Source organism: Chiloscyllium punctatum, chromosome 8, assembly GCF_047496795.1.
Source record: "Chiloscyllium punctatum isolate Juve2018m chromosome 8, sChiPun1.3, whole genome shotgun sequence".
In the NCBI taxonomy this organism is placed as follows: domain Eukaryota; kingdom Metazoa; phylum Chordata; class Chondrichthyes; order Orectolobiformes; family Hemiscylliidae; genus Chiloscyllium; species Chiloscyllium punctatum.
The window spans coordinates 1,802,001-1,828,632 of record NC_092746.1 but is presented as its reverse complement, the minus strand read 5'-3'; the positions used below and the strand labels follow the sequence as shown (position 1 = coordinate 1,828,632).

The 26,632-nt window shown below is 40.2% G+C and overlaps 1 protein-coding gene and 1 long non-coding RNA gene across 2 annotated transcripts in view; one reads left to right on the top strand and one right to left on the bottom strand.

The window, feature by feature from the left end:
- The window catches only part of LOC140480314 (uncharacterized), a 50,373-nt gene extending 49,697 nt beyond the window's left edge, over positions 1-676 (bottom strand). Inside the window, exon 1 of the long non-coding RNA XR_011961256.1 lies at positions 577-676. This is a non-coding gene — a long non-coding RNA (uncharacterized lncRNA). The remainder of the gene's footprint in view (positions 1-576) is intronic.
- A 127-nt stretch (positions 677-803) lies between these two features.
- Positions 804-2,032, top strand: LOC140480216 (proline-rich protein 15-like). Its single transcript, XM_072574936.1, has 2 exons — positions 804-1,023; positions 1,201-2,032. The coding sequence occupies exon 2, from the start codon at positions 1,232-1,234 to the stop codon at positions 1,550-1,552; it is 321 nt and encodes a 106-aa protein (XP_072431037.1). The 5' UTR covers positions 804-1,023; positions 1,201-1,231; the 3' UTR covers positions 1,553-2,032.
- Positions 2,033-26,632: the final 24,600 nt, after the last annotated feature.

Below are 26,632 nucleotides of genomic sequence, written 5' to 3'. Positions count from 1 at the left end.
TATCTTGAATTTACTTTGATAATTTCCCTTTAATATGTGTAGAGCTGAAAATGTGTTGCTGGAAAAGCGCAGCAGGTCAGGCAGCATCCAAGGAGGAGAATCGACGTTTCGGGCATGAGCCCTTCTTCAGGAAATGTGTGTAATCCTTTAATATGTGTAATCCTGGTTTGTCTTAATTTGAAATTTAAGAAAAATATATTCTACACATCTAAACTCTCAAAAACGTTTCCACATAAAATCTACTTTTTTGTGTGAATTGTGCAAAAGCTTCATTCAAAAACACAACATTTTGAATAGTTCATTTCGGAAAGTTGGTTCTGTTTCGAATTTAACGCTGCAAACTAAGAGCATACGCTGGATAAAGAACACAAAGCGTGAAGATCAACCTGATACGCACAAATTGCATTGCAGACATTTTAATTGTTTAATGTTGAATGTCACCTTCCCTCACCCGGAGATGGCTTCGGAGCGGATTAGAACCCATTCGCCGCAACACCACGATGATATTGCGGCACGGTCCGGAGTGTAAACCCTCCGTTCAAGTTTGACCTCTCCTCATTACTGGACTTCACTTACCACCGAAAGAAGAAACTCTAAGACTCGTGGAGACAAAAGCTCAGGTGGAGTTTGGACGCCTCACGGCGGCGCGCGATCCAGGTACAGCGCTCGAGCCCGGACCTGGACAGGGAGCTCACCTGAGGCGCACGTGGCCGCTTCTGATTGACAGAGGCGATGTTGCCACCCTAGCGGGAATGAGCCAATAGGGGCAGAGGGAGGGAGGGAGTCACCTGCGGCAGGTTTGCAGCCTGAGCCAGGAGAGTGAGAGGCGTACTCTCAGAGACAGTGCGCAGGGTAAAACAACAACTTCTACCTTATCTTCAACCGCCACTTGGGCAAAGTGCGTGGATTTGCAGCAGACATGGACTGACGATCGTGCGGATTTAAGGAAAGGCGGTTTGATCGTTTGAATTGCTAAAGTAAATTCTGTTGGAGATCGTGTCAAAACTTGAGAGAGGCAAACAGGTGAGTCTGGAAGATAGAAGCAATGATGTGGAACTCCTGTTTAAAACGTTGGAAGTGGCGTTGTTTCTGTCTTGCGCTGTATTTTTGAGATGAAGTCTTGAGTAGACGTAAAATAGTTGCTCTGCTAAAACAGGCGGTAGTCTTCAGTCCTTCAATGACAGTGTCTGTGTTTTAAAGCTGATCAAGAGTGTGGAGAGGTAGCCGGGAAATGGCCGACGGTGGGAAGACCAGTTGGTGGAAGTCCATGACCCTGAAGAAGAAGCCGGACAAGGGAGCAGGGCAGGAGAACGTGCAGTCGTCCGCAGACAAAACACCGGCCCAGGAAAACAAACATCCCAATCTCATCGAAGATAAGGAATACGTGGACCCCAAATTAGAAAGGGGCTTTAATGAGAAAAGCACACGCAGAAACCTGAAAATCTCCCGCTCTGGACGTTTCAAGGAAAAACGCAGAGTCAGGGCTACTTTACCGGAGAGCCCCAAGTTTTTTGAAGGCAACGCGAATGGAAGTACAAATGATGAGAACTGACACAAAATACAGTTTCTAAAGACGCCGTCCGTTCGGGTGTCAACGAACTAGTCAATGAACTCCAAAAGGACATCTCACAACCTTTTTAATTTAATAAGATAAAAGCTGAAATTAAAGTGTCAATTTATATTACTTTGAATATTTCATGAATTGTTAAATATTTATTTGTTGTAATGCAGATACCTGCTGGTGTAAGTTGATTTTTACAGTCCTGAACTCTTTCCTTATCAAGTGCAGAGACAGTAAAATTCACTGCGGGTGAGAATTATGAAGAAACGCTTGTTCTGATTCAGAACTTTTTGAGCGGAAAATGATTCAAGTTATTAGTTTATAATGACAACTCTACCTTTTAGTAAATATTTTTGTTTGTGGCTGTTATGAAGTTGAAGACTAAAAACAGCGTCAACTTCCTATCAAAGCAATTGTTTATATTTGAGATTCAAAGGGATTAATTTTTTAAAATAAAAATATTTTCATGAACGTTCAATCTGTATTGTTTCATATTTGCTGAATATTGTTTTTTTTCCCTTGAAAGGTTCAAACAAAGGTGCTTTACTCCCTCTGGCCTATTGTAAAAGTTAATTATTTGCTAAACTGTGGCTTAAGACTGAAATGCAACACACCCAGTAAACTAACACGCAGGACCTTTTTCTTTTAAGGATAGTTCTTCTGGAGCCTTGCCACAAAATTTATAGGCACCTATTTGGATCAGTAGGCACCACTGTTTACCTGGGGAAACTTTTTTCAGGCAATTTCTCAGTGAGTAATTGGGGATTATTCTTCGGGTGAGTGAAGGTGTAGGTATGCCCTTGGTTTGAATAAGAAAGAGATGCTGTCATTAATTTGCTGGGAATATGTTTCTCTGCTACTATGGTAGCTAATAAAGTACCAGATGAAAAGATGGACTGTAGGTATTTATCACACGTATACCTGGCCCTGGTTCACAGGTCGAGTGGCTTGTGCTAGGGAAGTTTAGCAAGCATGCTCTGACTTTGATTGTACACCTACTCATTAAGCACCTTTTTGAATTTGCATGTAAATTGGTACAATAGATTATGCACATACTGGTAAATCTCTTTTCTGTGAACAAAAAAAGTATAAGCAAAAAGCAACTAGAATAAGTCACTGGCATGACTTTTGTGCTTTTCTCATCCGCTTCTGAAATTGTCGGTATTGAAGGACTAAGATATTTTCCCGTTAACTCCGGAGAACATACCCCAGCTATGAGAACTCTATGAAATATTTTACTGTCAAAGGGCTTGATACCTATTTGTAATCCCATTAATTTACACTTCAGCTCAGTTTGTTCCAGGTAGTATGCTACATTTATTGATCATAAAGCATATCATGACAATTCTTTTTATCTTTTGCAGAGAACAAGATTTAACGGCATTTCCTTTATCGCAAAGATGAGCTGTTTGGCAGCACACCATTTTTGAATAGACTACCAATGGCATTTAAAACTAAAATTTGTACCCAAACTGGCAGGTTTTCAGGATGACTTTGGCACAATTAGAAGATTACTCCATCAAGATGAGGACAAGCTTCAGTGCTAACTCGATGGGGAACCTAAAATGGGTCTCCTTTTCATTTTTAAAGGGATATGGGCCAAATACTAGCAAATGGTACTAGGTCAGATTAGGATGTCTGTTCAATGCAAACTAGTGGCTTTAATGGTCAGTTTCCATGCTATATGAACCTAAGACTCTATGAATAGAATGAGATGTGGGAAAAAGTGCAGTTTCAAGTTTGTAGTGAGGTACAAGATTGATATTTTAAAGATCATTGTCTTTAATATTACCCTGAATAAGTCAAAACGAATTCTATCTGAGTAGATCGCAGATGTATTGCACAGAAATTTATATAGCAATTGATAATACTTGACTCCATCACATCATTTGTATATTGTCTCTAATGTGCACTAATATAGCTGGTCTGTTAGCAATGTTGTCTAATATTTGTTATTCAATGAGTTTGAGAGAATAACTAGGCATACAGGATCGCGGGCTTTATAAAAGATAATTGACTATCACCTATGGAAATTATGCTAAGCCTTTATGAACCTTGATGTGGCCATCACTAGAGCACTATGCTCACTTTAGGAATCATTAATGGCCCTTGAGAGGTTACAGTGAAGATGTACCAGAATGGTTTCAGGGATCAGAATTTTAATGAGAAGCTGAGATTGTTCTCCTTGATCCAAAGGACATTGAGAAGTTTGATTGGTTTTGATATATATTTATTTTGCCTTATCTATCTCCTACACATCTATCAATGTTGTTTCTATAAACTGATGGTACAAAGACCATTAGGTACAGGTTTAAGATTTTGGACAAGAGTTGCGAGGTGATATACAGCAAGGAGTAATGAATAGTCACCTGTCTATAAGGGCAGTGGGTGTGGAAACCTGAATGATTTCAGAAAATCAGATGTGTACATTTGGGAAATAAACTAGAACAGGGGAATGGGACTAATTAGATTGCTGCACAAAGAGGTGAAATAGGCTCTTATGATATTACAGAATATTTCAAGGAACTGGTGAAAATTAGGTACATTTCTTATGCAATAAAATGTTGAAATAGAATTCCATCAGAACATTTATAAATATTCTAAGATTGTTTATATGATAGATATTCTCCTATAATAAGTGACTAAGAGTGAGCAGTTTCACTGATTGTTAGAAGATTGGAATAAAACTTTGCATACAACCTGACTATGTCAAAATATTCTTACCAAACTTTGCAAATGATAGCTTAAATATTCTGAATAAAACAGGAAGAAAACTATGGAACATATTTTGATCTGTTTTTTATATCCTCCAAACTAGAAGGATGAAAGGCTTTGAGTCAAAATACTATCCAAGTGTAATGTTTTCCTTACAGGAGGAAATCTTTTAGACAAAGAAGCAACAGAGTGATTGCATTTCATGTCAGTTTTAAATTTCTTTAATTGTTTTAATGAAAAAGAGTGCTAATTAAAAGTAATTGGATCTTATCATTTGAGAAATGCATACTGTATCAATTATGAAACATAATTGCTTTTGTTCAAAAAGTAATTATGAATTAAAATTCTTTCCACTACACCTAGTATCAGTCAGGCATATTCAGGTGAGGAATAATATGTTTGTGCATAACAGTTAAGTGTATATATACTAATAACATCTGCCTGTATCTAAGTATGGTTAAATTTCCACAGCAATTATAGAAAAATAATTTAGACATTGGCTTTATTTGCAGTAAGAAAACATAGTGCAAAGTTGTAACATCTTGAATTTGAATTGACTCAGATGAAATTTGACACTGGCTCATTTTGCTGCAAATACTCTTGGGGATAAAATAAATTTGCTGTAATATATTATACTTAATGGTGTTTATGGTACTCTTCTTGAGTTGCTAAATACCTATTGCTTTATTATTAATCCAAGGATCCTAGTAATGTTCTGAGGACCTGGGTTCAAACCCCACCATGGTAATTGGTGAAGTCTGAATTCAATATTTAAAAATCTGGAGTTAAGAGATGAATGAGGACCATGAAATTGCTGCCAATTGATGAAACAACCCTTCTGGTTCACTAATATCCATTAGGAAAGAAAATTGCCGTCCTTAGCTGCTCTGGCCGACATGAGACTCCAGACCCACAACTATGTGTTGACTCTTAACTGCCCTCTGAGCAATTATGGATGGGCAATAAATGTTAACCTAGTCAGCAACACTCATCGCAAGACTAAAACATATCCATTAGTAATAATTACTAAGGAAGTTTTGTGCACAATCCAGCTAAAGTGTGAGCAAAGTGTCTGCTGACTTTCTGAAATTGTCAGATAAGTCAGAGGAAGACCTGTCTGAGTTTATTAGATTGTTTGCAACACAGACAGGAACACCAGCTTAACATAATCATCCTTCTCAGAGCTCGAGAATGAATCATTTTTGTATATGGTCGATGGAACTGACTGAATTGTATTATTATTTAATAACTTTAGATCTACCGTTGAAAATTTCAGATTTGTTATTGTTATTGAATGGTGAATGGTATTCACATACTTGAACTGACATTGAAGAGATTACTTCAAGAGATAATTTTCAACAGTAAGGTTAAAATTTCAAGAAGATTACACATTAAATTGCATTGCATTGAGCCATATTGTTTGTGTATTTCAGAATGCAACATCATTTGATCATTTATGTTCTATGCATTCAGATTCCTGAGCAGTTGAGAGCACTGAAAGCATTATATTGAGAATCAGAAGTGAAATTCCACAGCATTTTGTAGCTGTTGTGAATCTATGGGGATTTTCTTTTTGCAGTAATGGCCCAAATTTGCTGTTAAAGTAACAGTCAATGTACTATTTAACCATATGCTGTAGAGACGTCAAGTAAGGGCAAAGGTGTGAAATGGAACACATTCATTTGACCTGTGCTGCCCTACTGTTAGCTTAGCAAAAGCATCTTATTAGCCATCTCCCTATTCAAATGTGCTGAGCACCATAAGTGTTTGTAGTTTAATGGTAGATCTGAAGTAAATTCACTAGAGAAAGTCAAGGTGTTGAAAACTTGAAGCACATTTTTAACAAAGATGCAGTTAATTACAGTTATTTATATTTAGTCGTGTTTCTTCAGTTTGTGATTTGTGAAAATTTTAAAAATACACTTTTCTGAAATTTTTTTTTCTTTCTTTCACTCTGAATTAAATCTTCCTTTCGGAAAAGGCAGCACGGTGGCACAGTGGTTAGCACTGCTGCCTCACAGCGCCAGAGACCTGGGTTCAATTCTCGCCTCAGGCGACTGACTGTGTGGAGTTTGCATGTTCTCCCCGTGTCTGCGTGGGTTTCCTCCGGGTGCTCTGGTTTCCTCCCACAGTTCAAAGATGTGCAGGTCAGGTGAACTGGCCATGCTAAATTGCCGTAGTGTTAGGTAAGGTGTAAATGTAGGGGTATGGGTGGGTTGCGCTTCGGCGGGCTGGTGTGGACTTGTTGGGCCGAAGGGCCTGTTTCCACACTGTAAGTAATCTAATCTAATCCTTTTCCTCTCTATCTGAAATTGACTTCATCATTTGAACATGCATTTACTTCTGAGTATGCTGTTAACCTCAGAATCCTTAAATCTGGTAATTTATAGAGATGTATACAGTCAGTTTTGCTATAGCATAGTAGTTCCGTTCTTGTGCAATCCCATGTTATAAGAAAATCACATAGCAGCACCATCTAAACTAATGGGGCTGGAATTGTGTTACAACCAATACAGGCTTTAAAAGTTCAGGCTTTAGAAACAGTGTCTCCAATTTGTCATTTGTGAATTTGCATTCGTGAAACGTGCAGTATAACAGAACAACCTATAGTAGTTTCTCCTGTTCACTCAAACCAAAGACACCTTCAAAATGGTGGAAATGCCATCTTGAGGGTGTGCTGTTCCCACCTCTCAGCAATCTGGAGGGAAAAGTATTCGTGAATTTAGACAAGCAATGATAAATCTAATTGCAGGTACTGCTTGTTGGCCTCCTAAACCAATTTTTGTGTGTGTACATAAAGGGTAAAGCATATTATACATTGTTACTGGAAGTGGGTAAAAAGTTCTTATAATGCTAAAGCTGTGTGAAAAAACATCTAAAAATATAAAATGCTATGCTGCAGTTAGTTAAGAAGAAATCCTTAAACAAAAATACATTTTCCAACCTCCTTTTTAAGATTTTACTATGCACCTTCTATATCTCTTTGTATTAATTAAATGTTATTTATTTCAAAGTTAACTTTATTCAGATGTTCAGCATTATTGCTTTAGGTCCGACCTTTAAGTTCAAGCCCAGTCCCAGTTCAGGACTAGGTTTGCATTCCAGTACTGTACTGAGGTAGGACAGTCCCATGATAATATTGTGTAGAGTTATGCCAATTTCTTACTCAAACAGCAGTAAAAATCAATGAATAGTCATTTATCTTGTTTGTTGTTTAAGATCTTGCTGTAAATCAATTCGTTGCTCTGTTTGCATGAACTTCAACATTATTTGCACAGTTTATTAGGCGCAAAGTACTTTGTGCCATCTTGATTGTTCAGTCAGGAAATATCCAAGTCAAGTTTATTTTTTAAAAAATGTTTCAAATTTATATTCTACTCACCAAAAGCAAAAGCATGTTTTAATCTATTGCCATCTATCAAAATTACTTTGAGAAGACCATATACAGAAATGATTTTTTAAAAACATAGTTGTTTAGTATTGCAGAACTTGAATATTGCTGGAGATAAAAGACTTTCTGTTGAAGCTTTTTATATTACATTCAGATACATGAGTAGCAAGTTATATAGAGGACAACAATTTATATGACACTTTGAAAAGCGTGCTAATTGGTTGGCAAGTGGACTATGATCCCTTCCCCTTGCCTGGACATGTTCTTTTTGTTTACACTGTGCCTTTTATAAATTAAACAAAGCTTTGGGGACAGTGGTTCTCTTGTTTATCTTTTATGGCAACACCTTGAGCAACCTTCAACATGTCTCTGATTCCACATTAATATGTTTTATTCAATGTGCAGATTCTGTAGTTTTTTAATGTCCATAAAAGGAAAATAGATCAAAATTCTGCAATGACACTTTTACTGTAGATCAATATTTCCATTAGAATGTTATCTCTTTTTGACTTAACTTCAAATTATGATGGTGTTTGGGCTCCGACTTGGAACAAAATGGCTGATATCCACAATCCACTACATGCAGAAAATTACCCTTTGCAAAGACGTTTGAGCCTAGACTTTCTTTGTCCACGTAGGACTATGGAATGATTCCTCACCATTGCTCTAAACTTATTTTCCTGAGTCAAGTGGGAACCTGCCTCTTCTTCCTAGGAATATCTGCATAATGCTGCAATAAAATGTATTGTTGAAAGGGACAGAGACTCTTAGGGAAAAAATGTTAGCCTTTGCGTAGGTTTTGCAAAGAATGAAACCATAAACAGATATCTGAGACCTTTGCAGAGGGAGACTACTTCAATTCTCTCTTCTCACAGTTCACAGCACTTCTGTTGTTTCACCAAGGTCAAAGGCCAGCTTGAACCCTGGGGAAAAAGATACAGCTAAAGGTGGAAGCGCAAGTTGGGTGAGAATCTGGGTTTTGCCTCCCTATGATACTTGTATTTATTAAATGGAAAAGGGAGCAGCTTATAGTCCTGATGGGGTCTTGGTGTTTGGAATGAGGGAGGAACTGTTAACATTGCGGCCTGTTTGTTTTCAAAGTTGTTTTCATCTTTGGTGAAGGATAGTGAAATAATGTCCAGACATTGACCTTTTGTGGCATGACCATGCAACATGTTTTGGGATAGTACGCTCCTTTTACTTTGAATGAAAATTGGTTTCATGTAGATAATATTAGAAGGCAACATTGATGTGAATTAGGCAATTATATCTTCATATTAATTCACAGATCTATTGAAAACTGAAATATTATTTCTGTTTCCACTCTAAATCCTCCTACAAGACTTTTTATTTGTTTTTAAAAATCATCATAGGATGTGATCATTGTTGTCTTGGCCAGCACTTGTTGTCCCTTCCTTAATTTCCTTGAAGGTGTTGAGCTAATTATTCATAACTGACCTTGAACAAGGTCATAAACCAAGCAATTTTTCTACTAAATTCTACAAGCCCATTTTCAGTTGGGAGTAAGAGTTAGAAAAAAAGGAAGATGAGCCAATTTTGTCTTTTTTAAAGTGTTTGTGCACTTTAAACATACAGTGAAACATACAGTGAAATGTAGGGTAAATTCAGTGCTGCCAATCAGGAAATCTTTCTTGGAGTGAATAAGACTTGAGAAGTAAAAGCTACAATAGTGTAGATCCAACTCAAACTTATACTCCTTTAAAGAAGCTACAGGAGTATTGAATTTAAGTTTGTCAAACATTTACTTTGAATCCTGAAGGTTACCAGGTACTTCATTTTAACTGAACATGAAACTGAACTAAATAAATGTGCATAACAAACAGTCTGGTAAGGCAGAAAAGTCCAGTCTGTATCCAGTTTCTAGTAATTCAAGACTACAGGCAGGATGCACATGATATCATGGACAATTCGGTGTTCAGATCAAGATTAAAAGACACTTCTTCAAAATTTCAATTTGAAAAAAATCAATAATAAACCCAATACCTTAGCAGCTTGGAATAACATGTTATTCCTGAATTGTTAAATTTTCCAGGAGTTGTGGTAAATGTGCAGCGCAATAATATTTATATTATAATGATCTGCATCTTTGTTTCAGATAAATAGTTTAATGCTTAGCATTTTAGAAGTCAAGTGTTACCCTAACTATTTCTATGAATGACCTTTTGCTGTTAAGTGCATAATCTCACAGTTTGTTTATACTTGGATTTCACCATTGCAATCACTGCTAGTGTCTGATGACAGGATTTGTAGCCAGGATTTTGGAGACGGATGTTGAAATTAATTTCATTTGGATGATGAAATCAAGACCTTTATTTGACCTGATATGCCCTGTATATCACGGCTCCCTGATTTGACCAGATTAACAGCCCCAATTAGGGAACTCATATTACATGAGGTCCACGTGGATGACCTTGTTACAGTCACTCTAGATTTACATAAATTTGAGGGAGGAGAAGCGTTATGGTGAAGAATATAATGAGTAGCAATTTTAACCTAACACAAGCAATCCCAGAAATATGGGAAACTGCAAAGAATTTTTTTCTTCGGTGTATTGAAAAGCCTGAGGGTATTATTAGGTAAAGTTCTAAAACATGAGCACTGGGATCACATAGTGCTTGGTCAACCTGCACTAATTTGTTGTGATATGTACTATATGCAAATTTTAAGCAGCCTATGAATTTACTTAATTGCAGGATGGAGCCAGCAATTAGTACTACCAAATGTCTCTAATATAAATCTGGTAGCTTGCACACATCTATGACAAGCACATTAGCCAAGTGCAATACACCATATTCACTAACCTTCCCTCTCTTTTGCAGGACAAGCTGAAAAACTGAGCATCAATACCTAGCCAGCAGGGAACAAGCACAGTTGCATGTCGTCATCCCAGCGGAGAGATGGTGCGCATTATGGAGATATGGGTTCTGTCACTCCTATCTGAATCTCTTGGGCTGTTTGAAGAACCAGTATACAATATATTAAAGCTGATCTTTACTGAATGAGAATACATTGTGAAACGGATCTAAGGTAAAGATGAGGAATTGAAGAAATGAAGATCATTCATTAATGTCTTAAGTGTTTGGGAACTGTTAGTTCAATTGCTGTTTTGGGGTAGTACAATAACTGGAAGAGCATAAGTGAACCATATAACCATGTCAACAGAATGATAGGAGAGGTTGTAATAGGTGAAGTGTACCTTGGTTCCATGTTTTAACTTCATTGTCACTTTTGTGTACCTTTATGGAGAGTTTAAAGTTGGGATTGTTCAGAGTTTTGTGTAAACTATTTTATGTTGTTCCATTGGATTGTGTATTGTGACAAACCTGAATTCATCATAAGCTTAAACATAAGCTTAATAAAGAATCATGTAATCATACCAGAATCATAAAGGAGGATTTATCAGAGTGCTCATTTTGGATCATTTTGCATAAGATTGTTGAAGACCTAATACAGTAATTATTACAGTGGATGTCTGTGTACTTTGGTGTTTTAAAGTCACAAAGCAATTCGAGCAAGTAACTGGTACCAATCATTGATACAGCCACAACTCTTTCATCTCAGATCTGTTCTGATTCCCAAGTTGTAGATGGTGTAAGCACATTGTTCTTACTTTCCTCCTCTTCTGTCACTGCAAAGCAACCCTTGTGCCTTTTCCTTTTGGATACCCAAGAATTGTCATCTGGCCAGGAAGTGGTACGGGACATTGGACCTGAAGTGGAAGCAACTACAGCAGGTGGAACAATCAACTGACCTCACATCAGCACACACCAGTTCAGATATTGATGCTGCATTTACTCTAACAGATAGCATAGAGGCAGGATATACACAGGGTAACCCACTGGAGACAAAGAAAAGAGTGCCAGCTTCCTAGAGGGCAAAGTCATCCCAAGTACTAAGGCCAGCAGCCTGTATCACATGGGAACACTTAAGAAAGAACTAGGAAAATTCACTAGATATACTTGGAGCTTATGGATGGATAGATTGTAAAGGAATTATGCTTGTGTCTGCTTATGATTGTAATTTGGTTTTTTTTAAAAATTCCATTGGAGGCTTTTTGAAAATGCAAGAGTGACTGCTCACCCCAAGACTGTTTGAAGTTATTAGGTCATAGCAATCATTGTTTGACAATGAGTTTCATCTTCAGCAAACAAATGGTTTCTTTTGGTGGTGGCTCAGGTCAGTGGATAGCAGATGTTGTATTTCTCTGCTTCTGTTCTGGAATTTCTCAATAATGTTAATGCCCATCTGTTAAATAGCCCTTATCACTCAGGAACTTACCCTAAAGGCAAGCAGTGGGAGTGAAAAGTTGAGGCAGCTGGGAATGCCTTGATATTGACATTCTGTAGCTGCTTCTAGACTATTGACCACATCCATGAGCATTCATTGGGAATGGTTGTAAACGGGTTAGAGATTGGTGGAGAGAAGACCTCTGGCTAGCCTATGAGAGCCTTAATGACATGTGTGCACCTGGGGGAGTGCAGTGATGGCTCCAAATCGCAATGCTCTTTCAGACTGACTGCCTGGATTAGAGCAACAAAATTGCAGGGCCAGATAATAATGTGAGAATGACTGGCAGATGCCACATATTTCATCAGTGAGTCTTTGCAGTTATGCAGAGAGATCGATCAGATGTGTAGAGATTAAAGGCCAAGGTGATCTTAACCAGCATTGGTGTCAGGTGGCCATCAACACAAATGGGGCTCAGCATCGTGGCATAAAGATCTTGGGAGAGGCACAATCCAGCATTCCAACATCATCTGTCTGTGTACCCTTGGGCATTTTTGTCTCTTCACTAGAACACGCTCATGGATCACTTTGCAACCACTTTACAGGTGGTTGAATCTACAAATAGCATGGAAGTTTCTGCTATCCAGATCCCACTGGCTGCAACAACCCCTCAATAAGAAACTGCTCCTGACTTGAGGGACTGCCTCCTGAGTGGATGATCCCTCTACACCTCCATCCGCCACGACCAGGACCTCTAAGCCTTCTGTTTCTTCCTCTCCCGACATCCCCAACTGTACCTTTCCACTGACACTCTCATTCGTTTGGCTGAACTGGTCCTCACCCTTAACAATTTCTCCTTTGAATCCTCCCGCTTCCTCCAGACCAAAGGGGTAGCCGTGGGCACCCACATGGGCCCCAGCTATGCCTGTCTCTTTGTCTGCTACATAGAACAGTCCATCTTCCGTAGTTACACCGGCACTTCTCCCCCGCCTCTTCCTCCGCTACATTGATGACGGCATTGGTGCCACCTCATGCTACTGCTAGGAGGTTGAGCAGTTCATCAACTTCACCAACACATTCCACACTGACCTTAAATTCACCTGGACCATCTCTGGCACATCCCCTTCCTGGACCCCTCCATCTCCATCAATGGCAACCAACTTGCCACTGACATTTTTTACAAACCCACCGACTCCCACAGCTACCTGGATTACACCTCTCCCCACTCTACCTCCTGCAAAAGTGCTATCCCGCCTCTGCCATATCTGCTCCCAGGACAACCAGTTTAACCACAGAACACACCAGATGGCCTCCTTCTTTAAAGATCGTAATTTCCCTTCCCATGTGGATGAAGATGCTCTCCAACGCATCTCAACCACATCCCGCACCTCCAACCATAACAAGAAGAGAACATCCCTGGTCCTCACCTTCCACCCCACCAACCTTCACATAAACTGCATCATCCGCCCCCACACTTCTGCCACCTCCAAATGGACCCCACCAACAGGGATATATTTCCCTCCCCACCACTTCCTGCTTTCTGGAAAGACCATTCCCTCTGTGACTATATGGTCAAGTCCACACACCCCCCAACAACCCACCCTCCCCTCCTGGCACCTTCCCCTGCCACCGCAGGAATTGCAAAACCTGCGCCCACACCTCCCCCCTCACCTCCATCTAAGGCCCCAAAGGAGCCTTCCGCATCCATCAAAGTTTCACCTGCACATCCACCAATATCATTTATTGCATCCGTTGCTCCTGATGCAGTCTCCTCTACATTGGGGAGACCGGACGCCTTCTCGCAGACCGCTTCAGGGAACATCTCTGGGACATCCGCACCAATCAACTCCACTGTCCCGGGTCCAACATTTCAACTCCCCCTCCCACTCTGCCGAGGACATGCAGGTTCTGGGCCTCCTCCACCACCACTCCCTCACCACCTGATACCTGCAGGAAGAATGCCTATCTTTCATCTCGGAACACTTCAACCCCAGGGCATCAACGTGGACATCACTAGTTTCCTCATTTCCCCTCCCTCCACCTTGCCGCAGTTTCAACCTTCCAGCTCAGCACCATCCTCATGACCTGTCCTACTTGCCAATCTTCCTTCCCACCTGTCCGCTCCACCGTCCTCTCTGACCCATCACCTTCGCCCCCACCCCCATCCACCCATTATACTCTTTGCTACCTTCTCCGCAGCCCCACACCCCACCCCCTACCCATTTGTCTCTCCCCCCGGAGGCTCCCTGCCTTCAGTCCTGATGAAGGGCTCTTGCCCAAAACTTCAATTTTCCTGCTCTTCGGATGCTGCCTGACCTGCTGTGCTTTTCCAGCACCACCCTAATCTAGTCTCTGATTTCCAGCATCTGCAATCCACACTTTTTCCTGAGTGGATGATGCCTATGGTGGGTGGGTACTGCTGATCTCAATGGCCACTCTCCTCAGTGTTTTCTCCACCCAACCCACCTCACCCTACCCCACTGCCTCTCTGCCTTTCTCAATGCATCCAATTGTCAGCAGCCAGGTATCACTATGGAAACTTGAACCAAAAGCCCTGACACCTGAACTTGGCCATGATGCCCCAGTTCTGGAGAGATACACAGACTAGTCCAGTGGCTACTGAGTGCAGCAATGACTTTCCTTACTGCCTGATGTACCTGGCAGGGCTCAGAAGGACTATGAGTCATTGTAAAAAATCGGAATGATCCCATAACATCCCAACCAATTGCTACTTTAATTGTCTTAATTGATTTTTTTTGTCAAATCCACTTGTCATTCAAACCAGATATGTTTTTTGCTCCTCATAAAACCATTACCTGACACAATGACAAGGGAACTCTGTTTCAACACCACCCTGCCTCCTTAACATGTCCACCTACAAGGCCATCCATAAATGGGCCAGGAAACCCTGGCCACCATACCTGTTCAAAAGCATGCCAAATTTGATTAAATTCATTGAATAATTTGATTAGATTTCAAACTGACTAAGGTTGACAAGTAAAAACGAACTCTCATAATATACAGATGCCCCACGCATTGCAATATTTTAAATTGAAGATAAGCATTTATCTCGTAACTAAACCTACTTGTCACTGCACCTGATGATGATTCACATTGGTGCACTGGTGCTATGATATTGATATCACTGCCCTGAGTGAAATACGACAGACAGGAGACAGTCAACTCAAAGTATAAAGTGCCAGTTGCACCTTCTGCCAGAGTAAATCTGAGGAAAGTTGAATCCATGGAATTGGTTTTGCCAAAAACAAAACTAGTTGACTATCTGGAAATAGAACATAGAACATAACAGCGCAGTACAGGCCCTTTGGCCCTCGATGTTGCGCCGACCAGACATAGAGTCATAGAGATGTACAGCATGGAAACAGACCTTTCAGTCCAACCCGTCCATGCCGACCAGATATCCCAACCCAATCTAGTCCCACATGCCAGCACCCAGCCCATATCCCTCCAAATCCTTCCTATTCATATACTCTTCCAAATGGCCTCTTAAATGTTGCAATTGTACCCACCTCCACCACTTCCTCTGGCAACTCACTCCACACACGCACCACCCTCTGCGTGAAAAAGTTGCCCCCCCAGGCCTCCCTCACTTCCTTCCCCTCTCACCTGAAACCCACTGTAATTGATAATCCAATGATTGTGAAAGCAAATGCCAAAGGAATCCTCCTCCTGACGCAATGCCTAGAGCATAGCCTGTCATAAAGAACACCATATTTCATCAGTCAGACCAATACACATCCTCACGCCAAAATCATAAGTCTGGCCATTGGTACCTACTGCATTATGCATTTGTCAAAATGAGAATTCGCCAGGATGTTCACATCACCTGCACCAGGACAGGTGCAGATGATTCCTCTGTCAGTTATTACCTAATCTCGTTATTATCTCTATCTATGTGGCCCAAAAGCAGTAGTAGCAGCAGCAGAAGGGCTGCCACAGGAAATTGAATGTTGATGGACTTGAGGACTCTGAAGAAAGAAATGTTTAGAATCAATCAGGTGACTTTCAGTAGACAGGATCCACAGAACGTAAGGACTAATCTGCCTTTAAATCCAGCATAAGTTGCATTTGCATTGACACTCATTCAATAAGAGTTTGGAACTTTACAAACTCTTCAGTTACCAGAATACGGCTACTAATGCTGTAAAAAAGGGATGCAGTTCACCTTTCCCTGATGATCCTACATGATGAGGATTCCCTAGATTGAAGCCTTGCTGCACATTTTCTGAAGGCACCAACATTAGAACTCAGAGGCAGAAATGGGGAGCACAGACTTGTGATAACAGAGTTGTTGTGAAAGTAGCAATCTGATGGTGATTGTTGCTCTTGGAGATTTTGGGGTGAGCTATTTTAATCATTCATGGAATGACAGCATCACTGGCTAGGACGCATTTATTGCCCATCCCTAATTTCCCAAAAGGCAGTTAAGAGTCAACCATATTGCTGTGGGTCTGGAGTCATATGTAAGCCACACAAGGCAAGAATGGCAGTTTCCTTCTATAAAGGGAATTAGTGAACCAGATGGGTTTTTCAAACCATTGGCAATGTATTCATGGTCATTATTAGACTTGTAATTCCAGATATTTATTGAATTCAAATTCTACCATCTACTGTGGCACATTTTGAACCAGGCACATCAGAACATTATCTGGGTCTCTGTGTTCACATTCCAGCCGTAATACCAATATACCATTGCATCCCCTTTGGACTCCAGTGGGATTAAGCCTTGATAGGTTACAATGTGGGACTAGTGGCTATAGCCTTTGGGCAGGAGCAGCAGGATGAGGATTACTCGTTGTTGCCTTCCACTGTGCTGGAAATCGAAAATGTACATTGAAGAAGAAAATATCTGCAACCACCCTCAGAATGACTCAGTCAGTGAGGGAATGGGCTATAGCTTACACTTAATCAAAGAAGTTTTGAAGAGTAAGAATATGGGTCACAGGCCCATACAATGCACAACACATCTGAAAATCTACCTACTCCTAGGCTATCCTGTAGCATCGAACCTCACCTTGGCATAGCCACTGGTGAACAACTCTTTAACATGTACACCTTTGTGCACTTTAGGGATGTTGAGAAGGTCAAATATGTCATTATGACCCTGTCCCACATGCACACCTTGTCCATCATGCTTCCAGACAGTGCAAAGAAATTGTCAGTGCAGACCTCCCTTCCTGGACCCTCATCTGTGGTCATGAAGAGCCATTGGATATTGCTAAGGTATGTTTAATGACTATACAGAGACATTGTCAAATATATGGAAGTTAATTTCAGGAACATTTATGCAGAAAGTGATAGTCGCATGCAAATCTTTTTCATCCTTGCTACTAAAGTGCCCTCAATGAATCTTTTTTTCTCTCAATGCATCTTAGTGTAGTCTCTGGTTCCACAACTGGGATGGAAGAAGCCTATTTCGAAGTGGAACTTGTTGATCCTGAGGTTTGGTGGGGTGACCTGGGAGGTGGGAGGTGGGGGTTGGGGGGGTTATGGTTGGGGATGGGGTGGGGTGGTATGCAGTTCCTGCCAGAGACAAGGGTGTTGTAAGATAGGGCTGAAATTGGACATGAGAAATGCTATTGGGGTGAAGTAAGTAATTAATGTGGTAAGTCCAATTGGGGCAGCACGGTGGCTCAGTGGTTAGCACTGCTGCCTCACAGTGCCAGGGACCTGGGTTTGATTCTCAACTCGGGCGACTATCTGTGTGGAATTTGCACATTCTCCCCGTGGATTTGCTCCCACATCCAAAGATGTGTAGGTCAGGTGAATTGGCCACGTTAAATTGTTAGGTACATTAGGTAGGGGAATTGGTCTGGTTGGGTTACTCTTTGGAGGGTCGGTGTGGACTTTCTGCAGGAATCTAATCTAAAAAAGTTTGATAAGGTAGGCCAAAAAAACTTGTTTGGCCTCACAATGAGAAACAACATAAAAATGACACAATTTGGACTTAGCCAAAATAGCATAAGCTTCAACCCAATGAATCCCTAATTAGTTTCTTAATCAGATTTTGAAGTAACAGAGTTTTGGTTTATCTTTGAACCTTACATTTGAGTAATTTTACATCTTCAATCCTGTTTTACTGGTGTAAATGGAAGATTAGAAGAAACCTATTCATTTTTTCCCAAATGTCTGCTTAGAATCATTGTCCTGAATATGGGATCACTTAAGAGTTTTTAAAAACTGATGGGTGCCTCCTGAGTTCAGGATTCTGATTTTTATCGAATTTCTTTCAGAAGCAGTCCGATTTGACCAGCTCCACTGCTGTTCCACAATTTTCAGATAGTTAGCTTTTTAGAGTTGTGATTATTTATAGTACGCCAGAGGTGTCATGAACTAGATCCTGTATGAGGAGGACCTTTCGAATGGTAAGTCCAAAGTTCCTCTTCATGTCCTCTGCACCCATCATGCTCCATGCGCCAGGATGACATTTCCATGTCCATTCACCCTATGCATAAAACTAATTAATACTATAGTGAAAGCTGGACTTGCTTTAAAAAAAACTTTAAAAACCATCATTCATTAATCAAATATCGTGCTATGTTTAAAAATGTTCCTCTTAATTCAAGCCAAGTAAAGTGTCAATCATCCCTTTAAAAGGTTCAACAGTTGAATCCACAAATTTCTTGAAACCACTTCAACTCATTTGAAGAAACATTGTGAAGTTAATAGCAGAGATCAGAGACCGAAGTTGCTAATCAAGCAGAGGCTTAGGTGTTTCAACAGACTACTTGTTATCTGGTGGGAGAATGTTGGAACCTGCTTCCTTTCAATTATTTGGAAGAATAGATTAAAATCATTTGCTGCAAGGGAGTAAAATCTTGGCAGATATATCCCAGAACTAATACTAACTATTTTTTATCTAGCTGGTTTCTGAGGATTAAAATCATAGTTGTTACTTTAAATTATTCCAGACAAGCCACTTGGACAAGTATTATATCCGAAATTGGAACAATGCACTGGTAATCAATCTCAAGTAACCCACTAGTGTAAATATATCAATTCAATTACCAAAATGGCTGTTTTCACACATTGTACTGCTATCTAGAATAAAGAATGATGAAGTTCTGATGAAGAGTTACCAGATATGTTAACACAACTTTCTTCCCGCAGATGCTGCCAGACCTGTTTCATATCATCAGCATCTGCAGTCATAGAGTCATAGAGATGTACAGCATGGAAACGGACCCTTCGGTCCAATCCGTCCATGCCAACCAGATATCCCGACCTCACCTAATCCCATTTGCCAGCACCCGGCCCATATCCCTAACCCTTCCTATTCTTCTAAATGCCTTTTAAATGTTGCAATTGTACTAACCTCCACCACTTCCTCTGGCAGCTCATTCCATACAAGCACCACCCTCTGCATGAAAATATTGTCCCTTGGGTCTCTTCTATATCTTTTCCCTCTCATGCTAAACCTATGCCCTCTAGTTCTGGACTCCCCTCAGCCCAGGGAAAAGACCTTGTCTATTTATCCCATCATTTCCCATTCATGATTTTCTAAACCTCTATAAAGTCACCCCTCAGCCTCCGATGCTCCAGGGAAAACAGCCCCAGCCTATTTAGCCTCTCGCTGTAGATCAAATCCTCCAACTCTAGCAACATCCTTGTAAATCTTTTCTGAACCCTTTCAGGTTTCACAACATCCTTCCGATAGGAGGGAGATCAGAACTGAACATTTTATTCGAAAAATGGCCTGACTAATGTCCTGTACAGCCACAACATGACCTTCCAACTCCTGTACTCAATACTCTGACCAATAAAGGAAAGCCCGCCAAACGCCTTCTTCACTATCCTATTTACCTGTGACTCCACTTTGAAGAAACTATGAACCTACACTCCAAGGTCTTTTTGTTCAGCAACAATCCCCAGGACATTACCATTAAGCATATTAAGACTGATTTGCCTTTCCAAAATGCAGAACCTTGCATTTATCTAAATTAAACTCCATCTACCACTTCTCAGCCTATTGGCCCATCTGATCAAGATCCAGTTGTAATATGAGGTAACCTTCTTTGCTGTCCACTATACCTCCAATTTTGTGTCATCTCCAAATTTACTAACTATACTCCTATGTTCACATCCAAATCATTTATATAATTGACAAAAAGTAATGGACCCAGCACCGATCCCTGTGGCACCCTACTGGTCACAGGTCTCCAGTCGGAAAAGCAACCCTCCACCTCCACCCTCTGTCTTCTACCTTCAAGCAAGTTCTACATCCAAATGGCTAGTTCTCCCTGTATTCCATGAGATCTAACATTGCTATCCAGTCTCCCATGAGGAATCTTGTCAAATGCCTTACTGAAGTCCATATAGATCATGTCCACCGCTCTGCCCTCATCAATCCTCTATGGTACTTCTTCAAAAAACTCAATCAAGTTCATAAGGTATGATTTCCCACGCACAAAGGCACATTGATTATCCCTAATCAGTCCTTGCCTTTCCAAATATTTGGTACAATGTAATTTACACTTCAGATAGCTTTTTCACCTCCTCATACTCCCCAGATGCCTCCTCTGATAGTGATGCAAATACCTCACTAGACCTACCAACAAATTTTGTTTGGATCAACGAAACCGACATGGTCACAGGCCATTGCATTTGTTCAGCCACTTTTTCAAATGAGATGAACAAGGCTTCCACATCCTTCTCATCAAATTTAGGCAATGCCAGAACATACTTAAGCAGTTTCTCAGTAGGTTTTTGACTACCAGGGGTTTGCTCACCCCCACTCTCTTCCTCACTAGACATATCTTCAGCCTTCATCTCCATCTTTTTCAGCTAACTTTCCTTTCTAAGTGTCATTTTCTGAAGTTCAAGCTCTCTCTATTTTTCTTTCACTTCTGCTAAAGCCCTTCATTCCTTTTCCTTTCTCTTCTGCTTTTAACCATATCTCAAAGTCTCATTCTGCTGCTCTTTCCTTATCTCTTGCATCTCACTCAAGCTGCTTCATTTGTAATTGAACTTTAGCCATCTCTCCAGATTCTGATGGTGGTTCCAGTGAACTAAATGCTGAACAATTGCTGTAATCATCTCATTTTCCCTCACTGAAGGAAGCAGCTCCAATCACAGCTTGTCTGCTAATTCCAGCAGCTTGGGCTTAACCACCTTTTGCAAAACCCCAAGGTCACTTCTTCTATCCCTGGAAAGTTCTTGGTGACTGAAAGAGCCATTGCTAGCCCGAGCTCTGTTTACCCAACCAAATCAACACCTGGAATAAAGACATTAACACCTACCATTCATTGCCTCCAAGTCCAAACAATTTGAATCCCAAATCCCAATTTGGAACTACAAACAAATCCTGCAAAGAGCCCCAATCTGTTCTGGACCAGGCCAGAGCACCTCAAAATACTTTAAGAAGGTAGCCCAGACCCTAACTTTGCTAGTGTGGAGTGGATATTCAAGGAGAGAATCATCTGGTCAGACTACTTACTTTTAAACAAAACAGAATTTATTTAAAAGATTACACAATGAAACACGAAGAGCAGAAAACAGAACACTGAAAAAACTTATCCTATCGGAACATGACAAGCTATCCTGATTTAATGATGCTATTCCAAAATACTGACCACTCCACTTTCATTATACATGTTTTTTTAAACTTGAAAGCCTTCTGCCTGAAGCAGTAGCTGTTAGCTGTAAACAATGGGCCCTAAAATCTATCTAAACCCTCTGACCTTTCGGAATCTGGGCCAAAGACAACCTCCTGAAAAAAAAACAAGGACAACACCACCTTGTCAGAAGGAGCAGCCTTGTTAACATAGGCTAGACTGAATGATTTGTTTCCAAACTTTATGACTCTATGGTATCTGTGAAGCTGGGGCCCACTGGAAGAGGCTGAGATGGTTCATTCACTTCTGGCTGAAGATTTCTCTCAATCTTGATTGTTGCTTGATCCCTTCAGATAGCTTTCAGATGGTTTTATGTTGCAGATCACACACCTCATAGAAGAACATTGAAACAGGTGCAGGCCAGCCATTAAGATCCTGGCTGATCATCTCCTCAATGCCACTTCCTAACACTATCTCCATATTCCTTCATGTTAATAGTTTCCAGAAGCCTATCAATTTCTCTCTTTTCTCTGTTCAATGACTGTCCTACCACAGTCCTCTGTGATAGTATGTTTCCTCTGCTTGTGACTCTCCGACCATCTGACATAATCTCAGGGCAAGTGACAGAAAACTCTGAGGAATGCAAGCCTATAGTGTGTATCCTTCCTCAAACAAGGAGACCAAAAATGGACATAAGTTTGTCTTCTAAATTGACCACAGCACTTTATTTCCTAACCCGCCACATTCTGTGAAAAATACTCTGCCTTTCTGTCCTTTCATTGAAAGTGAAATGAGTCAGACAGCTCTCCAGCCCGTCATGTCTGCGCTGATGAAAAACTACAACCTAATGATTGTTATCCCACTTTCCTTGACATGACTATTATAATTCCATTCTCCAGCACTTGGCCTTGTAGCCTTGGCATCACAAGTGTACCTCTCAAAGCTGAGGGTTTCTACCTCTACCCTCCTCACATTCAGATTCCCATCACACTCTGGGTGAGAAAGGTTTTCCTCACATCTCCTCAAAACCTCTTGCCCCTTCCCTTCAATCAATGCCCTTGCTCATTGATCCCTCCATCAAGGGGAAATGTTTCTTCCTGTCTACCCAATCTATGCCCCTCATCATTTTACACCTCTCAGTTCTGTTCCCTCCTAATCTTCTGTACTCTGAGGAAAACAACCCCAGTGTGTCCAATCTCTCTTCGTATCTGAAAGTCTCTAGTCCAGGCAATGTCCTGGTAAATCTGTTCTGCACTGTCTCCATCGTTACAGACCAGATCAGACCCTGTAAAAGTATTGTAAGGAGATAGCCTAGACCCTAACTTTATTCCTATAACACAGTTAAATTACAAAAAAGAAGAAGACTTGGCATAATCTTAGCTCTGTTGAAATATTTAACTAGAATGTGTATTATTTAACCACTAAGCACCAACTATTCTGATATAGGCAGCATCCCATAAACACATCCCTTTGCAAGACAAATCAGCAAAACAGTTTGGATTTGCACATACTGTCTCTCTCCACTCCAGAAGAAGGAAATTATCTGCCCCTTTTGGTTTTTAAGGGGAAGTCGTCTAATACCTTATTCTAGCAGAAAACCTAAGGTTTTAGCTCAACAACCAGAAGAAACCTTCTCACTAACCAAAACAAGACTAAAACCCTTCCTGGGTCTGTGTGAGCCCTGAACCCGCTCACTCATATTTCTAAGGGAGAAGTCTAAGCTGTTTATCAACTGTCTGTCTGAGAGAGTTATTCTAGTCGCACTGTGACAACAGCCCTCTGTAGGAGATACAGATCAGAACACGTCTCTCTTAAAGGCACAGAACCATCATGCCAGTGCAACCATATCCCTCCTGTAGTGTGGATTCCCAAACTGCACACAATACACTCACTGTGGCCTAACTGACCTTTTATAGTGTTATAGCATCACCTCCCTGCTCTCAAACACTATCCTTTTGTTTTATTATAAAAGAAATGTCCACCAGGCTTCATAAATCATGTCAAAGTAATCAGTTTATTATGAACAAACTTATTGTTAAAGTAGTGTGAGTGGTAAATTTTGATTAACATCTAAACTATGACCCAGAATTAAAACTGTATCTACATGAAATGTAGAGGTATATAGGCATGTAGAGATGATGGTTCTTTTTTAAAAAAGGCCAAAAGCGTAAATACATAATCTCTGTGGGCAAGCTATCAGGAAATAAAGGATCATAAGTCATAAGTCATAGGAATAGAAGTAATCTATTCAGAAGTCTGCTCCACCAGTCAATAAGATCATGGATGATCAGGTAAAGATTAACTCCACTTTCATGCATTTTCACCACTACTTTCATCCTTCACTGATTAAAAATCTGTCTATCTCGGCTTTGAATATGTTCAATGACCCAGCCTGAACAACCCTCCAAAGGTTGCTGGCAATCATTAACATAGGGCACCCTAGACTTTTCAAAGCTAGGTTTTCCTTGTAATTAAAGCAGTAAAATCTGTGTCTTATCTCCTCAAAAGATTCACTTAGGAGCTTCTCCAAAGTCACTTTTATCCAGTAAAAGCAACAGGTGGCTTATAGCACACATTAAACATTTCACCTCCAAGAAATCATATGATACAATCTCTCTCTCTATCCAGTGAATGTCCAAACAATCCAAAATCTTTTTTTCATACAGCCTATTAATATAAATATGTATTTCCAGCACCAGAGTTGCTAACTCTCTGATTGCTCATCATCTTTGAGGTAGGCCTTCCTCTTAGAAAGGAGAAAGTGAGGACTGCAGATGCTGGAGATCAGAGCTGAAAAATGTGTTGCTAGAAAAGCGCAGCAGGTCAGGCAGCATCCAAGGAGCAGGAGAATCGACGTTTCGGGCATAAGCCCTTCTTCATTTCCTGAAGAAGGGCTTATGCCCGAAACATCAATTCTCCTGCTCCTTGGATGCTGCCTGACCTGCTGCAATTTTCTAGCAACACATTTTTCAGCTTCCTCTTGGAAAGGAAAGGAAAGCTCGTCTTAGTTAATGAAAAGTCTGATGACTATTAAGTGGTTGTGGATGTGTGGGTGTCTTGGATGACAGGATATATCCAAACAGTTCTTTTCAAATTCGGTTGAATGTAGTTAAGAGAAGGCTCAATAACAGCAATTTGCTTAAGCATGAACATTACTGAATAATAACAAAGGATGGAAAAGGAAGGAAAAATAAAAGACAAAACTATGAACATTTATCAAGTAATAAATGAAGATGAAAGAGGAAGGAAAAGAAAGCAATGAGCTTCACACCCTCCAGCTCTTCGGGAACCCCTCGAGCAACAGCTGGTCTGGAGGCTTGGGTTTGTTTCTGGCATTGTTCACGATCTTGATCCAAGGTGAAGTCTAGTGACTTGGAACAAAACTCTCTCTCTTGTACAGTGTAACAAACAGCCAGCACAGAGAAGCAGATACAGAAAACAAGCTGATTGCAAATACCGAAAACAAGTTTTGATTGTGCCATCTGCAGCATGTAGAGCAATGTTCACAGGACTCATTCAAGGTCGTGCAGCTGTTGAATAGCATCAACAATGTTTGCCCTTCAGCCCATCCTATACAGTGGGTCAAGCAGAAGTGGGCTTTCCACAGAGAGAGGGGACCTCATCCCCAGTGTAAAATTCAGATCATTATGTCAATTACATCGTAATTTAATTATACATATTGTACCTTTTTCAGATTTTAATACTACAATTCGCAATCCTGTTTAGAAAATGATGCTTCATAGCTTGACTAAATGTACAGTTCCTTTAGGACTGATTTACGTTGCTGCTTGCCTTGGAACAGAAAGCATGCTTCCCTTTCATAAGTTTTCATAGTGAGATCAAAGTACATTTCTTTTCGCAAATTTATATATTGTTTTTAATATTCACTTGGGTATGAACAGATTGTTCAGTGCAATAAATGGTTGAGCCATTCTGAATGTATTCCAACTTCCAATGCCAAAGAAGAGTCAAATAAACATGAAATAAATCTTGAGTGCCATTACTAACATTTTTCCATTAATTTCCTGACTTGATGGTAGACTGATAAGACAATTCATATGGAAATTCATTCTTAGGAATATGGTCATATTGTCCAATATCCAATTATGTAAATAGCCTAACCTACAATCTAATTACTGTATACTATTGACTTGAGCGTGAAGTTCATGTCTTATAAACAACATAGGATCGTGCTTTGCAAATGTAAGCATCCTTTTGCCATAAAGATCCAATGACAAGCATGTCTGAGAACTGCATGAGGAAGTATTAAGTGTCAATTGAATTGCTGCAGGTCATATATGAGCAGCAATTGAAAATGATCTGAATTCCCTCACTAGTATATTTATCATGACCAAGAAATTTGTCTACTTAATGCTGCTGTGCAGACTTACTTCAATTCTTAAGGGACAGGCAGCTCTCCGGGCATCTACCTGCATAGCCAGTATGGGTTTCTTCATTGTTGAAGAATATCATGCAGGCCTCATATATAGTAGTTTATGGTGTTGCCTGCTCCCAAAAATCAACATATGTTTGTTCAGGGAGTGCTAATATACAGACATTTCCCACAATATCTCTGATTCTGTGTTTCATTACTCTCTATTCACAACCAGAAAGGGATTAACAATCTGCAAATACAAAGTTATTTATTGATTGCCAAAATAGGTGGGAAAAATGCTTAATATATACAATCTGTTGATTGTAAACATCAAGAGTTTAAACTAATATTTAAATACCTTTCATCTCAGTGCCTTATTTTTCAAGACTATGAATATATTTACTAGTTATTTCGACTGATCATTGCTGAATAATCTTTTGCAAAGTTTGCAGGAGATTAGTAGCGATCTTGGCAAAATAGGATAAATGTCCATTTATGTCATTTGTCAGATGATTCTGCTGAAGCTTTCATGGACATTCTGTTTAACGATTTAATATTTTATAATCCCCAAAATCTAAAAGCAAAAACATTCCATAAGATGTTGAAGATTACACAATGATTGGACACACTGCTCAAGAGATGGGGAGGGGTATAATTTTCCTTTAAGAGCAGAAAAGCTAAAAAGATGAAAGTCAGAGTGAAGACACATCAGAAGTTCTCTTGATCTTGTGGGCGGCACGGTGGCACAGCAGTTAGCACTGCTGCCT